This window comes from Anas platyrhynchos, chromosome 7, assembly GCF_047663525.1.
Source record: "Anas platyrhynchos isolate ZD024472 breed Pekin duck chromosome 7, IASCAAS_PekinDuck_T2T, whole genome shotgun sequence".
NCBI classification, from domain to species: Eukaryota; Metazoa; Chordata; class Aves; order Anseriformes; family Anatidae; genus Anas; species Anas platyrhynchos.
The window spans coordinates 27,083,699-27,099,782 of NC_092593.1; the positions used below are offsets into that span (position 1 = coordinate 27,083,699).

Consider the following 16,084-nt stretch of genomic DNA (forward strand, 5'->3'; position numbering starts at 1 on the left):
CCCTCCCTTTGCTGGCACAGGCGCTGCTGGCATGAACTGCAGTAGCCTGCCTAGTCCAGGATTCATCCAGACATTTCCTTCCCTTCCGGGCCATGCGATTTCCCCTTCCCCACAAGCGATTCAAATTCACTCTGCATCCCAGAACGAGCCCCTGCCATGCTGAGGCCCCTAGCAAGGCTTCATACCTGCAATATTTGGAGCATTTCAGCTCTTCGCGTGCCAGGGAGGTGGTGTTAGTGCTATTTTAGAGGTAAGGAAACGGGGACACAGGACAGCAGAGCATCCCCTAGGAGAGTCCTCCCCTGGCTCAGGCTGGCTGCGTTGGCGCTTGCAGCTGGATAAATTGCATCCATGGGGTCGTGACACACCAGCTCCCCCGGGACAAGCCCCAGGGCTGTGGCTCGTGGCAGAGCTCCTGCCATGCTGTACGGCGGGGCTGTGCTCTCGTGCGGAGGCTCCATGGTCTCCCCGAGGCCGCTGGCTGCAGCAGGCCCTCCTGTGAGCCAGGGCCGCTCTCCTCACCCCGGGCAGACCACAGACACCAGTGAGTGTGAGGTCTCACTGGGGCCGTTGCTGCCAGCCGAGGCAGACAGAGACTGGCAGTGCTCCAGCTAGCAAGATGAGCTAAACAGTTCAGCCAGGCTGGCGTTCCCAATAGCCATGTGCAAGAAATTCGCCTTTTGGAGTCTAACCGAGGTGGGAATCTGTCCCACAGGGTGATTCTGGTCACTTGAGCCTGGAGACTGCCCATCCTCACGATCCCAGGCCCTTGGTCCTCAGCTGGGGTGGAGCAGGATGGCACACGGCTGCTTTCGGCACCACCAGAGCAGCGTGCATCAGTCTGCAGAGAGCAGGGCCCCACAGCCTGGCTGGTGCCGACCCAGAGCAGTCCCACAGCCACCATGCCTGGGTTTGGCCCTTCAGCCCTATCAGCTCTTTCCTGCCCTGGTTTCTCTCTTCACAGAAAAAAAAAAAAAAAAAAGAAAAAAGGGGGGGAGGAAAAATCAAACCTCTCTTTTTTTGCTCCTTTATTCCAGTCTCGCCTCTTTCCCACATTCTGGCCTCAATTTAGCAGGCACCTCCCCAGGCTGGAACACAAATAATTGCTTTTTGGTGCTGTGCCTACCCCTCTAGTCAGGGACTGCTCTCCCTCCCCGCTGAACGACCAGCCTCAGGCAGCCCAGGCACTGCTCCTGGGGCCATGGGAAAGCCCCTCATTCAGGGGCCTGGCCGGGGGGGGCTCCAGCCCCATTAATCTCAGCCCTCCTTGTGCGAGGGAAGCTCCCGGCGCCTGCATTGAGCTCGCAGGTACCGCCCTGCGTCAGTGCAGTGCTCTGCATACTGCGGGCTGCAATGGTGGAGTGAGCCATGCCAAGGAGATTTGTCAAGTCTGCCGCAGCTTGATTTGGTGCCACAAGGAGCGGGGAGGGGAGAGGAGGGATGGGGTAGGCAGACAGGGACTCCAGTCCCTCTCTACATGGATACACACACACACATATAGATAAGTGTGTGTGTATATATATATATATGTGCAGATGCACACACACATGCGGGGTGTATCAAACACTGCTCTCAATTCCTGCTGCCTGTGTGGGCCAAAAGCAAAGCTTTGCTGTGCTGCGGGCAGGTCAGCTCACATTTACATCTTCATCAAAGCAAGAGAAAAGCAGTGAGTGCAGGAGGGGTGGGCAGAGGACAGCACGGAGGATGGGGAGCTCTGAGCTCCCCTCCTCCTTCCCCCGCTTCCCCTCCCGGCGGTGTCTGGGAGGAGTGGGGCCAGGCTGTTTCCCTGTGAAACATGAGGGCTCACCTTTGGATCCGCAGCTGCTGGCACTCAGGGCGAGGGAAACGGGAAAGGCAGGATGGAGCGGTGGAAAACAAGATTAATATGCACTCACGGCAGACGGGGCTGGCGGGGCTGTTTCCTTGCCGAGCGCTGCCGCGCTCTGGGCTGGGGAGGCAGCGGAGCTGCAGCCGGCAGGAGAGGCACGCCGAGCTCACAGCGAGCTCACGCCGAGCTCACACCTTCCCCGGCCCCCCACACCCCTGTTGGGCTTCTCCACTACCCCAGCAGCTCACTCCCTGCAGAGCCCAGGCAGCGCTGCTGTCCCTGTCTGAGGGTGGTGCCCAGTCCTTGCCAGGATGTGGGACCAAAGGTGCGGGGCTGTCCTCCCCTGTGTCTCCCTGGGACCAGGCCCCATGCAAATGTTCCCAAGCTTGCAGGGCCCAGGGCCATTGTCCCTGCGTGCTGGCAGCAGTGTCAGTTTGGGTCCCGCTGTGTCACCTGGGGCTCGATGGCCCCCAGAGGTTATCTTCCAGGCACTGACCCTGCAGCTTGTGCTGAGATCTTATCTGGCTCTTGAACCCTAGGAAGGAAAAGAGCACCTGGCAGGATTTGGCCTTTTGTTTCTGGCCATTTTCTTCGGGCAGATTCCGCGGTGAGGACTTTATTGGAAAACAAAGTGCTCATCCGTTCTGATCCACTTCCTTCTTTGCAGGGTCTCGGGTTCCTGCTCCCGTGTGGTCTGAGCTGCTCCACGTTTGTAATTGCAGAGTTCATATCGCAGGGATCGTGCAGTGGGAGGGTTGGGAGGAGCGCTCTCCCTGCCTCTGTTTCTGGTGTGAAATGGGAAGAATGCACCTGAAACATTTGCCTTGAGAATCCGAGTCAATGGAGGAGAAGTGGCAGAAAGATCCTGCTGATGCACATTTTCGATTTCTGATTCATTTCGGTACCTTTGTGCTTTTTATCAGCTAACCTTCCTGGGCAGTATTTCAGGTGGATGCAAGGAGGCAGGTTGAGTTGCTGCAAAGAGCTGCAGCAGTATCTCAGCTGTGCATGGAGCTGGGGACATCAAACGTGTTCAGTGCTGGCAGAGGATGTTGGGGATGACTCTTTGGAGACCTTCATGCCTTCCCTTAGGAGCAGTCCTCTGTCTTTTTAGTTCTTAATGAGGTCTCCTGTGTTTATTCACATGGGGAGAGTGAGAAAAGCTTTCACTCCTGTGGCTTGTTTATCTGGAAAACTCAGGAAAAGCTCCCGTGATCAGCCAGAAGGCCACGAGTGCTTCTGCACAGAGACATCACGGTGCAGTTTGCCCAGAAGCATCCCCTGGTCCCAGCCTGCCTCTGTTGCTTTCACGGGCAGGACAAAGACATCAGGCTTTGGGAAAGGCAGCCCTGTGCGTTCACCCTTGGTGCAGTACCAGGGGAGAATTACAGCCTTGGCTTTTCCAGCACGGCTGCAGCTTTGTATTTCTGAGCCTGATATCTCCTCTGCAGGCTAGTAGAGCGCTGCTCATCGTGTCCCTGGTGGCTCCCTGATCTGAGTGGAGTCTCTCAGAGGCACCGTGCTGGCAAGCCCACCCCTGCACGCTGTGCCTTGCCCTGGCCGCTGTGCTTCACTGCCTATTGCCAAGTATCATTTTTCTTTTACCTCCTTGTTCCTGGATTTAATAAATCCCGGACTATCCACCCTCCACTTGAGCCAGAATCCTCCCACCATCAAACATGCCCCATTTTGTGCCTTCCCTATCTGAAGAAAAATAATCTTCCCTACTTTTCTCCTTCATGCTTCTCTGTCTAAATCCTGAAGCCCTAATCCTGTTAGCATGCTCTGTTCCAGGGCTCTGTCTCCACGGGAGTAACATAATCCTGCCATAAATCTAGTGGGTCCAGAGAGACACATACATACGGATGAAGTCAGAGCTGCTGCCATCCTTGGCCTTCTCCTCTGCCTCCCCAAGCCGCTTTCTTTAGCTCCACAAGAAATTGTGCAGTGGCCACGCAGCCCTACAAATGCAGCAGGAGAGAGGCTGCGTGCTGTCCCCTCCCTGATGCACTGGCTCTTCGACTTCATGGCCCTTTTTTTCTCCTGCCCTGCTCCGCAGCTGGCACAGCTCCGTGCCCACCGGCACTGATGCAGCTTCAGCAGTGCCCCCGTCACCTTGGGGCAGTTGCAAAGTATCCAAAACACGACTTGGGGGTGCTGGTGGGGAGCGTGCATGCGTGCAGGGATAACCTGCCCAACCCTCCCCTTGCCTGGGCGTCTTCTCCTGCCACTTGCTTTCTGCAGCAAATTAATTAAGCTGCATTGATTATCAATTTAATTGTACATGTCGACCTGCCGACTGGACGAGAAGGGAAGTAACCGTAAAATATGTAGGGACGGGACTGGCGGCTTTTTGATGCGGCGGTGAAAATGAGTTCCCTTGGCTGCTTCTTGGAAGGTGCTTTTAATTTGTTAATGGTTCTCCCATCCGTCTTCTGGCTCCGTCACCCGTCAGCGAGTGCGTGTGCACGCGCGTGCGCGCTCTCTGTTGAGTGTGTGTGTACATATATCCCTAGATTGCAGCCAGGTTTTTTTTCTGCTGGTGTAAATTAGTGTGACTTCTTCAACTCCGACGGTGGTATGTTGATTTACACCACCCGAAGACTTGGCTCAAAATATGTGCTGAGTGGGAAGGAAAGCAGATAGGATGGGAAGAATAGCAATGTTCTATTTTGGTAAGGGGGAAGAAATCTTTGCTTTCTTGGCGCTCCCGATTTCACACATTTTCCTGCTAGTTCTTCCCATGCCGTGAGTGCTAATTTGAGGCAGGATGAAGAGCCTGTTCGAGTCAGTGGGGCTCTCCGCAGTGCTCTTGGGCTCTGGGAGCAGCGTTTGCGATGTGGTCAAGCCACGGGCTGAGGACCAGGCTCTGGGCAGCAGCGTGCGGAGCTCATGGTGCCTTCTGCCTGGGGAAAGAGGTTTAAAGGCCAGGTATGCAGGAGGCCCTGCTTTTCTAACAGCGCTGAGCACCTGCCCTCTGGAAAGTGGGCTCCTTTCTGTTGTGCTGAACTGGTTGGAAGCAGTGCCTTGCTGTGACCAGCTGGGGCTTTCCAGAAACAAGGTATGTCGGGGCAGATGCTGCCAAGGCAGCTGATACCGGAGCTGGGAGTCAGGTGGCACTTCTGCCCTCGGAAATTGGGAGTCTGCGGCCGTAAGGCCCCGGCTGGGATTTGTGTCGCTTGTGGGACACGAGCCAGTCAGAGGAAATTACTGGGCCCCAAATCCAAAGCAGAACTGAGGTTGCTCTTCTTGGAAGCAGGTGGTTGGGACTGAGGTCACACAAGAGATGCTTTCAGCAACGCATGTGGTAGTGATAAAATTTTTGGGCTCAGTCCTGCTTCTGCTTTCTGTCAAGCTTGACATTGCAGAAGTCAGCAACAAATTACATTGGTGTAAATTTGGATTCTGGCCCCTGATGCTCGTATGTGCGAATTGAGCTAAAAAAGAACAAAGCTGCAAATATGCGAAACCAAAAAGAGCAGCAAACCTCATCAGTGACTGTTAAACATGCTGGTCCATATGCAACCTTTGGCTCGTGGAGCCTTCAGACTGCTGCCTGCGGGAAGCAGGGGGAGGTTGCCAGGAGCAGGCTCCCTCCAGGCTGCGGCACCCGGGGGTCTGCCGGGGCCACCGCCAGGAGCTGCTCCGGGGACAGGGGCACCTTTGGGCTGACCCGAGGTGCCCCTCTCTGTGCTAAAATTGCGGCACAGGCTCAGACAAACATTTCCCGTCCTCCGGTGTTAGGTTCAGAGGTAAGGTGTTGTGTGTCAGCTTGTGTGTCGCCGCAGAGCCGGAGGCTGTGCTGCAGTGTGGAAATGTGTCCTTTCAGCCTGGGCGTGTGTGCATGTGCGTGTGTGTGTGTGTGTGTGTGTGTTTGTGTGTGTGTGTGTGTTCCCACACGTGTACGAGGCGCACACACACGCCTAGGGAGCATTTCACAGTAACCACTTCTCTTCCAGCCCTCCTGCTGGAAGAAAGGGTATTTGGTGTCTACTGAGCAAGGCAAGGGATGGGAAGTGGGGTCAAACAGGATAAAATAGGATATTAAAAACACATAAACCATGCTGTGTTGCTAAACAGTAGCAGCATGATGCATATTCTCCAGATTAGCATTTCTGCTCAAGTTCACATCGGCTCCAAATCCTAATTACCGGCCAGATTTGCAAGCGAAGCCCTCTGCGGGCGGCTCCACGGCCCTGACAGGAGCGCGGCCGTCCCGGGGCAGGACTGTGCTGTGCAGGGGCAGCCCCGTGAGGCCTGTGGGGCTGCGAGCACCACGTCCTGCTCTGCAGGCACCCCAGTGTGCTGCATCCTCGCAGGAGAGCAGCAACATGTGCTGCCTGCAGACCTGGACCAGTGGGAGACCTATAAAATGCTTCTTAACTCCTCCTCGAGGCGAGAGGCCCACGTGCGGCCTCACCCCTTGTTCTGTCCCGACTCACGGGGATCTGCGGCTGGATTGTTTGACTCCTGCCTCTGACAGGAGCTCCGTGCCAGAGACTGCACTCCCTTGCTTCACTCTGTGATAAACTTAGCGGAAGCTCCTGTGCTTAGCACGGCATCTGCAGGGTAGGAGACTGCAGAAGAGCCCAGCCAACATCTCCGCGCGTCTGGTGCTCCTGGCTGAGATCAGAGGATGCTCCAGCCCTGTCCTGAAAGCCTGAGTGCTTTGAGGGAAAGAGAGGAAGGCGTGCAGCTTCAGTCTGGGAGCGTTAGTGCTCTATGCTGCGAGCAGAAAAAGGGTTGGAAATTGCCCTCAGATTGGGTGTCGCCTCTTCTCCCCTTTTTGTTCCCCCTCGTGGCACCACAGCCTGAAACAGAAGCGCAGCTACCCAGTTCTTGTCCAGCCTATTAGAATAATGGGAGGGAGGGGTGGATCTAACATCCATCTGGTGGTTATTGATTATGGCCATCTGGTAAGACAGCAGCCTTTTCATATCATGTCAGATCATAAACTCTCCCGAAAAGCTGTCTCTGTGTGACAGGCTGCTTGTGCACTGGCGAGCAGGAGAGGGGCTGGGATGTAGCTCAGCGCCTGGGGCAGAGGCAGCACCCTGCCTGCTCCTGCACCGTGGAGCTCGGTGCAATATGTTGGTATGGGCAAGCCCCTCAGCCCATGTGCAGACCTGCCAGCAGCTCAGCTCGTGCTGCCTGCCCTGGGGCTTGCCCTGGCCAGGGGCTGGCCCTGCCCAGAAAGCCTCTCCCCATTTTTCCCTGCTGAGGTTGTTTCAGCTGCTGAGCTGGTTATCTGTTTTGACTGCTGAACTGGTTATACCTTTCCTCCAGGACATAATTGTATTCCTGTCCCCTCTCCCTTGCAGACATTTCAGGCCAACGAGGATGCCACGGAGGTGGTTCTCAACAAGATCCACAGCCCAGTGCTCACACGTTTTGTGCGCATCCGTCCCCAGACCTGGCACAACGGCATTGCCCTGAGGCTGGAGCTGTATGGCTGCCGCATCACCGGTGAGGATCCCCCTTTTCCCCTCAGCCATCCCCTCCATCCTTCCAGCAGCCTGTCCCGGGGTGCTCCCAACCCTCAGAGAGGCTGTCACGGCTGCTTGGGGCAGCAGCAGTGTCACTGCAAGTAGCACGGAGGCACCCATCCCTCTGGTTGTGCTCTGGGGAACCAGGACCCAACCCCTGGAGGCAAGGGTAAAGTGCCTGGTGCTGGTTTAGCACCCTGAGTTTAAACTTGCAGGGAAAACCATGAGTATTCCCCTCCTCTGCCCCGGCTGCTCATGCCCTCTCCTTCCTTGCAGATTCGCCCTGCTCCAACCTGCTGGGGATGCTCTCTGGCCTCATCCCTGACTCGCAGATCTCAGCCTCCTCCATCAGAGGCTACGACTGGTCCCCCAGCATGGCCCGCCTGGTGAGCAGCCGTTCGGGCTGGTTTCCACGTGTCCCCCAAGCCCAGCCAGGGGAGGAGTGGCTGCAGGTGGACCTGGGTGTCCCAAAGAACGTCAAGGGCGTCATTATCCAGGGGGCTCGCGGCGGGGACAGCGTGACCACCACCGAGTCCCGCTCCTTCGTGAAGAAGTTTAAGGTAGCCTACAGCATGAACGGAAAGGACTGGGACTTCATCCAGGACCCCAAAACAATGCAAGCCAAGGTAGGCACTGCTTGGAGCAGCTGAAAAATGAGATATGTTTCTGACTGTCTTCAGCCTGATGGTGACTTGGGAAATCAGCTTCCACTCCCTGCACAGTGATCGAGTGACCAGGTTGCATCCCCTGGTCCTGCTCCTAAGCTGCACTAGAGCGTGTAGGTTCCACCTTGCCCCAGGGTTGGCAATTCTCTCACTTTTTGCTGCAGACCAGGCATGGGGTGTGGACATTACCTTCTGCTCTTGCCAGCCACTGCAGGTCAGAGCCCACAAGATGGTGTGTCAAATTTTGTTTGCCACAAACTAACGGCATATTTTAAGGGGAAAGGTGTTACTGTCTTTTCTTGTATCTCTGGAACGGGAGGATGAATCACAATTTCTCTTTGGGAAATTTGCTATATATGAAATCCCTTTTACCACACCAATGTGACCCTGAAATATCCTATATTTCTCCCAGATTATGGGCAACTCCAACAATATGTCTGCTTAGTACTGTGGGGGTGGCAGAGGGCTTGAGGAATAAATGATTTCTCTGCTACTGCCTGCTTTGTTTTTATGCAAACTCATCTGCTTCTGAAAAATTGGGTATGTTTTAATTTTTCCTGATCCTAAAAATGAGTCTTAGAAGGCCTGATGCTATCTATAGCCCTGTGTTTATTCCCCACAGACTTCAGTTCATGCACGCAAGCTGAAAAGTGGCTGTACTTAGACTGCGAGGAAAACTGAGTGTTTGCACTAGCCTAGAACATGCAGTAGCTTCTTTATTTGCCAAAGGACAAATCTGATTTTATTTATACATGAAGTTAGTGGATGTTCCACAAGCTTTCCCAATGTGGCTTGGATCAGAATCTGACCCCTGGATATAAAGCAGAGGCCAAGAGAGATTGTGCAAGTTTCTTAGAAACAGCCTCTCTGGTCCCCTTGAACCAAGGAGGAACAGCCCACTTGCTGCTCAGCTGGACGCAATGGCCTGCAGTCAGACAGCTAAACTATTTCAGACTGTGTCTGCATCCTGCTAGAGCCAGACTATCAAGGCTGGTGGAAAGCAAGTGGGATGTGTGCATCATGTGCTTTTTCTCTCTCTCTCTGCAGCTTTTCGAAGGCAACATCCACTATGATATCCCTGAAGTCCGGAGGTTTGACCCCGTTCCTGCCCAGTATGTTCGAGTGCACCCAGAGAGGTGGTCCCCAGCAGGAATAGGAATGCGCCTGGAGGTGCTGGGATGCGACTGGACAGGTAGGACACCTGCTCCTCTGCCCACCAGCTCCATCGGGGCAGCATCAGGGGCTACAGCAGCAAGGCATGAGAGTAAGGTTATTTCTCTCCCTGCTGTCCCACCTTCAGGCCATGCTGTGGCAAAGTGACTCCAACCATGACCGCAGGACTTGCAGAGTGGCTTGAGCCCATTTTTTTTTCCTCCATCTTAAAAACAACTCTGATCTGGGGCTGGCCTTGATTCCAGACATAGTGCAATGTTTGGATCCAAAGAGCCATGTATGGGATTTGCCCTCACCTCCCTTCTACCCCTTTCAGGTCTTTTATCTGGATGTTGTATAGGCTTTCCCACCCTCAGTGTTAGATAATGTTTGGGCTTTCCAACCCAAATGAATAAGACAAAGAAGTAGGAAGACAAGCAGAGAGACAGAAGGGGTTCGGTGACTACTACAGGTATCTCAAGCTGCCACAACAAGGCTTTGCCATGAAAACAACTGCCCCTCTAATGGAATCCCATGTGGAAATCCTATTGCAAGACAGGGTGGGGATGTAACTCTACAACATTCCTAAGAAGAAGGATATTTGCTCGCTTTTGCCCACCTGTTTTTCACAAGTGAAACGTCTTGCAGATGCCATTATTTTTAAAGCAGAGGTGAAAACTGTCTAACACTCACTGGAATAAATAGATGCTGTGCTTCTGACCCTTCTAAGGCTCAGTGATGATTGATTGCTCCATAGTTTCATCCCCAAAAGCCAAAAATGCACCCAACAGCTCATTGTGTCTGATGCTTTTCAGTGCCAGGGGCTAGTGGTCCTTTCTTTTTCTTTTTTTAAGTGTTTTAATAATCTGCTTAAATCTAAATCTGGTGTCCAGATGTCAGTGATAAAGAGGTATGATTTCCATTTTATAAACACATCTGTAGAAGGCATTTTCTTATAAGAATTCCTGTTCTCAGAAGCTTAAAATATACAGAGCTTTTTTTCCAACCTGTTGTGTAGTCTTTACTACCCTTTCTTCCTGTGAGGTTCTGTGAGATGCATTGCAAACAGTAACAGCAAATTACAGAACACACATATACACAATTAATAATGATAATTTGTCACCTTTGAAATCAATGGCAAATTTCCCCCTGGACTGGGAAACCATTATAGGCAATCTAAACTTTAAATCAAGATAAAATCTTGTTTTAAACCTTACAGTATCATCTTTGGGAAGGCAAGCACCGTGGTTTCCATGCAAGCAACAGGAGCTGAGCTTCTGCACAGAAGTGCTCACTGCTGCTTCCTGCAGCTCCCAGGCATCTCCAGCTGCCAGATCTCCCTGGCCCATTGCTGACCAGCGCATCAGAGCACTGTAGCTCTGCTGCAAAGGGAGGCAGTTGCACAAGACCTTCGACCATGTCCATCTTAGCCCCTCACGAGCACCCCCCACATTTAAAAAAAAAAAAAAAAAAAAAAAAACAACAGGAATTTGGCTTCAATTTTTTGTCTTATTTTTAGTCCAAAGTTTCTTTTATGGCTGTGTCCATGTTCAGTTTCAATATCAGCAGCAACAGACGATGTTTTTTCCAGGCAGGGTGCTTTATGGTCATTTCCCAGTGTGACTCTCTAATCATTTGCACGTTGTAATGCTTAAAACTCAACTGCCAAGCCATAAATATTCTTAGCTTTATTGATCTACAGGCATTCAGCTTTGTAATCAGAGCAGGGCTTGTAATCTTGTGGATTCACCATGTTATAAAGAACATTTAGATCCCTGATGAAACCTGGGGAGCAGAGATAGCCATGGTTTTATCTGCATGCTAAATGCAGGCTGGCTGCATGCAGCAGCTCCTGACACAGCCAAGATATACAGCCTTCCTTCGCTGGGAGGACCCAGGCATGTTGCACAACTGGCTGTGAAGACTCAGGCAATTGTACTTGCTTGGAAACGAGATTAAGAGATGGATTAAAACAAGCCGATTTAAAATATTTTCAAGTGAGGGACAAAGCCGATGTATACCATGCCCAGCTGTTTTCATTTCCTATCAGCAACAAGCATCTTAATTACTGAGTCAACCAGGTAACTTGGCAGCAACTGGGCTCGCAAACTAGTTGGCTAGTAGCTCAAACATTGTGAAGCAATTGGCTTCTTTCAAAGACCTGCCAAATTTTTTCCTCTGAAGAGTGGAGATTGATGAATGTTCACTTGCAGCTGGCTTTCTCTCCTTTGAAGTTCCAAACATCTGGTTTCAATTGTTCAGTGACTTTGCATTTTGATCATCCATTACCACCAGTTGCATAGACGCTTGCTGGGCCAGGGAGAGAGAAAGCAAGCAAGAGAGACCTCTGTTTTTCACTTTCCATTTCACACATCACGTTGTCCTCCCTGCTATTTTCATTATCTCGTGTAACCATCTTGTTGCAGCTCTGCCATGGTAACTGATTTTTCAAGATATATTTCTGCTGCTTGTCCAGGGCAATACAACACTGCTGATTTACATCCTCTCAGCATCTGTGTCCCGTATGGGACTTGGCTTTCAAGGTCCTTCCACATTGTCACATTTCAGCTATAAATCTCAATATACAAGAGCAACAACCTAAAAAATGTACCGGCTTTAAATAACATGCAGCTTTTGATATGTTGCTTTCACCTGCTTCTTCCCTACCCCCTTCTTTTTTATGACATTTTTCTGTGCCTGGCTGCTTGCAATTTGCTTCTTGGTTGTGTTTGGAGTTTTATGGGGCTGTAACAAATTTGAACTTACAAATTAAAAGACTTTGAGGTTGTTTGGCATTTTACTCTGAACAAAAGACAGCCATTGGAGAAAAAAAAAAAAAAAGTGGAAAAAAAATGAGTTTATGTGCAACATGTTTAATAACAGGAAAATAAAAGGGGAGAAAGGAGCCTATGGAAAATATTCAGCGTATTTAGCCATTTCCTCCTGCTTCTGGCTTTATTAAATGATATCCTGAAGGGTGCCGACAAAGAAACACAATCACACATAACTGAGCAAAGCCGACTCTTTTTCAAAGTGGAAAGAATAAAGCCTGCTGTACTCCAGTTAACGCACCCGTAAAAGGAAAGACTGCTGGAACCTAATGTCGTTTACTGTTGATCTTAATATCCTTCTCTTTCTTGCTTAAATTTCCCCTGACACCTACTTTGAGGTTGTTTCACACGGGCCATGTTGGAGAGAGGGAAATTGGACAGAGATGCTTTAAAAGCGTAGTCAGAAGCCCGGAGTGTGAAACCAGATGCTTTCTGCAGTGAGCCAGAGCGCGCTAGGGGATTCTCTGGGTCCATTTGTGGTTACGTCATTTGTGGGTTTGAGTGACTTGTTTTATAAATTGGCACAATTGGTGGGAATGTTGTGTGTGTTTTTTTCATGTGTCATATGCCTTTATGAAAGGAAAAGATGTTCCGCCTGTGATCTCTGTTATCCAATAATGACAGCCAAAAGGATTGCCAACACCCATGTAGATTAAAAAATGTAGAAAAAAAAGTAGCATGTATGTCTAGAGGAGAGCCTTGTCCGATGGGGACTCTAAATCAAAGGAACTGCCATATGGAAACAGCCAGTTCACACCAAGTTCAAACCATGCTAGAAATTGTAGCATGTGGAAATTTCATGGTACTCTTGTCCTATCTCTTCCTGACGTTATAAGAACATGAGAAAAAAAATATATTTATTTCCTCCTATTTGTTTTTGTTTGTTTGTTTTGTTTGTTTTGTTTAGGGTCTATTCTAAACAGCATCTCTGCTCCATTTTTTGCAGACGTGAAGCCCACTGCAGAGACACTCGTGCCCACTTTGAAGAGTGAAGAGACCACCACCCCATACCCAACTGATGAGGAGGCAACTGAGTGTGGTGATAGCTGTGGAGAAGAGGAGGGTATGTATCAGAGCAGCACATCTTTATATCAATAAATGATGGGTTAAGAGCTAAGCAAACACTGTTATCTTCCCATTTGCTCCTATACATGGGGCCAATTCCTGGAAAGCTTTGAGTAATGTTATTAGCAATAGGTTGAGATCAAAAAAAAAAATAAAAAAAAAAAACAGCCAAAATCTGATAAGTTATATCAAGGAAGGATGCAAGAGCAAGAGAGATAGCAGCTAATTCAGTCCCTAGGGTATGAGATTTGAAGAGCTGCTCTCCCAGCTTCCTTACGTGACCCAAAGCAGCTCACTTAGGGCCCTGTTTAGAGCCACGTCTATACTAGATCCCTTTGGTTGCAAGTCATAAATTCAGAAAGTGATTCAGGGCAGAGGTTCAGACTGCCTATTATGCAGAGTTCCTTTTACAGAGGTCACAACTGTGGGAGTAAATCACACCACACAGAGAAGGCAGGTGTCCTGAAGACAACCTGTCCTACGAGGATCATCTTCCCTAATGCCAGCTGCTTAAAAATTAGGAGGACAGCCTGAGCTCCTTGTGCAGGCAGCAGAGAGAGAGAAGTACAAACTGCGAGCAGGAGTTTGCCCCTCCCAGTCTTAGATGGCTGTCAGATAGTTCAGTATCTGTGGCACTTGCCTGCCTCTTCTGACTGTAGAAGAGGCTGAATGTTAGTTTAGACCACACGCTATGCTTCTAAAGAGCTGATGCAGCAGGGACACTAATCCTCTGTGCCTCGGATACCTTCCTGTAAAAACAGACATCATATTCTTCTGCTCTTTGCAAGGGTAGTGTGACCATCTAAGCTGGGAAATGTCCAGATTAAGAGGAGAGGGCATGGGAGAGCTGTGCAGGGTTAGATGTAGGGTGCCGTGCATAGGAGATGCACACCCCTGGACACAACAGCGGCATGTACCCCAGCAGTGGGGCTTGGACAGTTACACAAGGACTCCAAGGAAAAATCTCATGCGGAAATGTCCTTTGAGATAGCTTCTAGGACATCTGTCACTGCAGCTTCCAGTCCCAGAGAAAAAAAAAATAATAATGGCTTTTAAAATGTATAAATGAAAAAAGAAGATTAATTAATTGGCCTTTTCATACCTCCTAGTGGGATTCTGCTGTAGTTCAGTTCTGGAAATGCATGTTGCAGAAGTAGCTCAGAGGGCCTGCTTCTCATTTCTTTGCCTCAATGATGAGCCTGTGCAACCCTGCTACCAGTGAGGCACTTGGGAAGCTGCCGAGAGGAAATTTAGGCCAGTAATAGTCTATGCAGCAACACAGTTCCTGAACGCAATCCAGTGTAAGAGTGAGCAGAGTATGCTGTGGAGTATGGAACCAGCCTCCATGTCAGCTTCCCTCAGATTTAGCAACAATTTTCTTTCTCATACTCCATAAACAATGAGCGTGTTTCTCTGGACAATCAGATTTATGACAGCCAAACAGAAACAATGCTGCTCTCCAGGGCATGAGATTACATTGAAATAAAAGGATCCATGATCTGCATTGTTTTATTTCAAACCAGGAGCATGTCAAGAAAGCCCTGTGCCCCTCGCAGCAAAGTTCCCTAATGCCTATTGCTTGAGTCACTCACCTCCTTCTGGCTATCATTCTCTTTGCGAGCACTGTGATTTAAAACTTCCTCTTTACCCAGGAAAAACCCCGTCTATAATTGGTCTCTGACGTGCATGTCCGCTGAGTGCTTGGGATGATCTCAGACCATCTCTCCAGCCTCCGTGCCTTATGGCTGCTTCCCCTGCTGAAGGAGCCAGCAGCTGCCTCGCTGCTACATGCAGCCCCTGGCATGTGCCCTCCTGCCCACGGACTTGTCTCTGCAGGAAGGCTCTCCAGAGCTTTTAAAGCTCTTGACACAGAGGGATTAGCTCTGCTCCTGTTTCACAGATAAAAAGTTAAATGACGCGCCCAAAGACCATGTGGTGAGTCCATAGCAGAGCTAGAAATAGAGGCTGTCTCCTTTCACTCAGAATCCAAAAGCCTGAGCTCATAGTGGCCCCACATTTCCCCTGGTAGCATTTCCACGACAAGGTAGGAAGCAGTGAGTGACAGCTCACCACGTTGACAGACAGCTCCCGTCTGGTGCAAGTGGCTAGATCTGTCACTCAGGAGCTGGGTTTTTGGAGCACTTGAGATTCTCCTTTTGGAGCCAGAGCAGGAACTGATGAGTACAGGGGCACTCAGGAAGTACTCTTCCCTGACATTTAAGAAGGCATTTAATATTTGACCACTCTAGGGGATGAAGAGAAGGTGCTGATTAGAGTCTGGAAGCATTTGGTACTTGCTGTTATATTTGCTTAGTTTGGTGGATTAGCCGCGGGATGTGGTGTGAGCATTTTGATGATGCAGAACTTAAGGCTGATCCCTGGAGCTGACGAAATGTGAGATAGGTTAAAAGCATCAGTGTGAGTGAGATTTCATGCTTTCTTCAGTATTTATGGCTTGCTAGCTATTTTAGTTTGGGGCTGTTTTTTAAATAGCAACCCTTTGTGGGTAGGTCATTTTTTTAATTCAAGTTTATTTCGCTTCTGTTTCTCTTTGTAAGATTTCCATCTCCCTGCAAACTTCAATTGCAACTTTGATCTCCCGGAAGACCTATGTGGTTGGTCACACGACTTGGCAACGGGGTACACGTGGTCTTTTCAGCCTACGAGCACCTGGATTGGCAACTCTGAACCAAGTCCCGAGACCGTGCCTGGTAAGATGATTAATACCATACCAACGTAGGGAAGAGGGAGCTGATGGGCCTTTCTCCATGTGAACAGCATGGCTGATTATTGCACAGCTATTAAGAGTTGTGAAGGCTGTGCAGAGCTGAATGTTTTCTTTTGTGGAAGCTTTCAGATGCTTTGTTTTATGGGTTCATGACTTATTTATAGGACTGTGACTGCTGGCACTGCGCTGTACTAACTATCCTCTTGAGATAGTCTTGAAGCAGACACTGGGCTTTGAATCCCCTGTGACTGTGTAGGCTAGTCCGTGCTTTGTTCCATGTCCTGATCCAAATGTTCTCCATAGGACCCAAAGTTATTTTTCCCCAG

General features: G+C 50.1%; 1 protein-coding gene across 8 annotated transcripts in view; it reads left to right on the forward strand.

Annotated features, from left to right (window-relative positions):
- The window catches only part of NRP2 (neuropilin 2), an 83,981-nt gene that overhangs the window by 36,264 nt on the left and 31,633 nt on the right, over nt 1-16,084 (forward strand). For all 8 annotated transcript variants that reach the window (XM_027461147.3, XM_038182063.2, XM_038182061.2 and 5 more), the window contains exons 8-12: nt 7,153-7,297; nt 7,594-7,943; nt 9,030-9,174; nt 12,912-13,028; nt 15,589-15,741. In XM_027461147.3, coding sequence (XP_027316948.1) covers nt 7,153-7,297; nt 7,594-7,943; nt 9,030-9,174; nt 12,912-13,028; nt 15,589-15,741 — 910 coding nt within the window. The remainder of the gene's footprint in view (nt 1-7,152; nt 7,298-7,593; nt 7,944-9,029; nt 9,175-12,911; nt 13,029-15,588; nt 15,742-16,084) is intronic.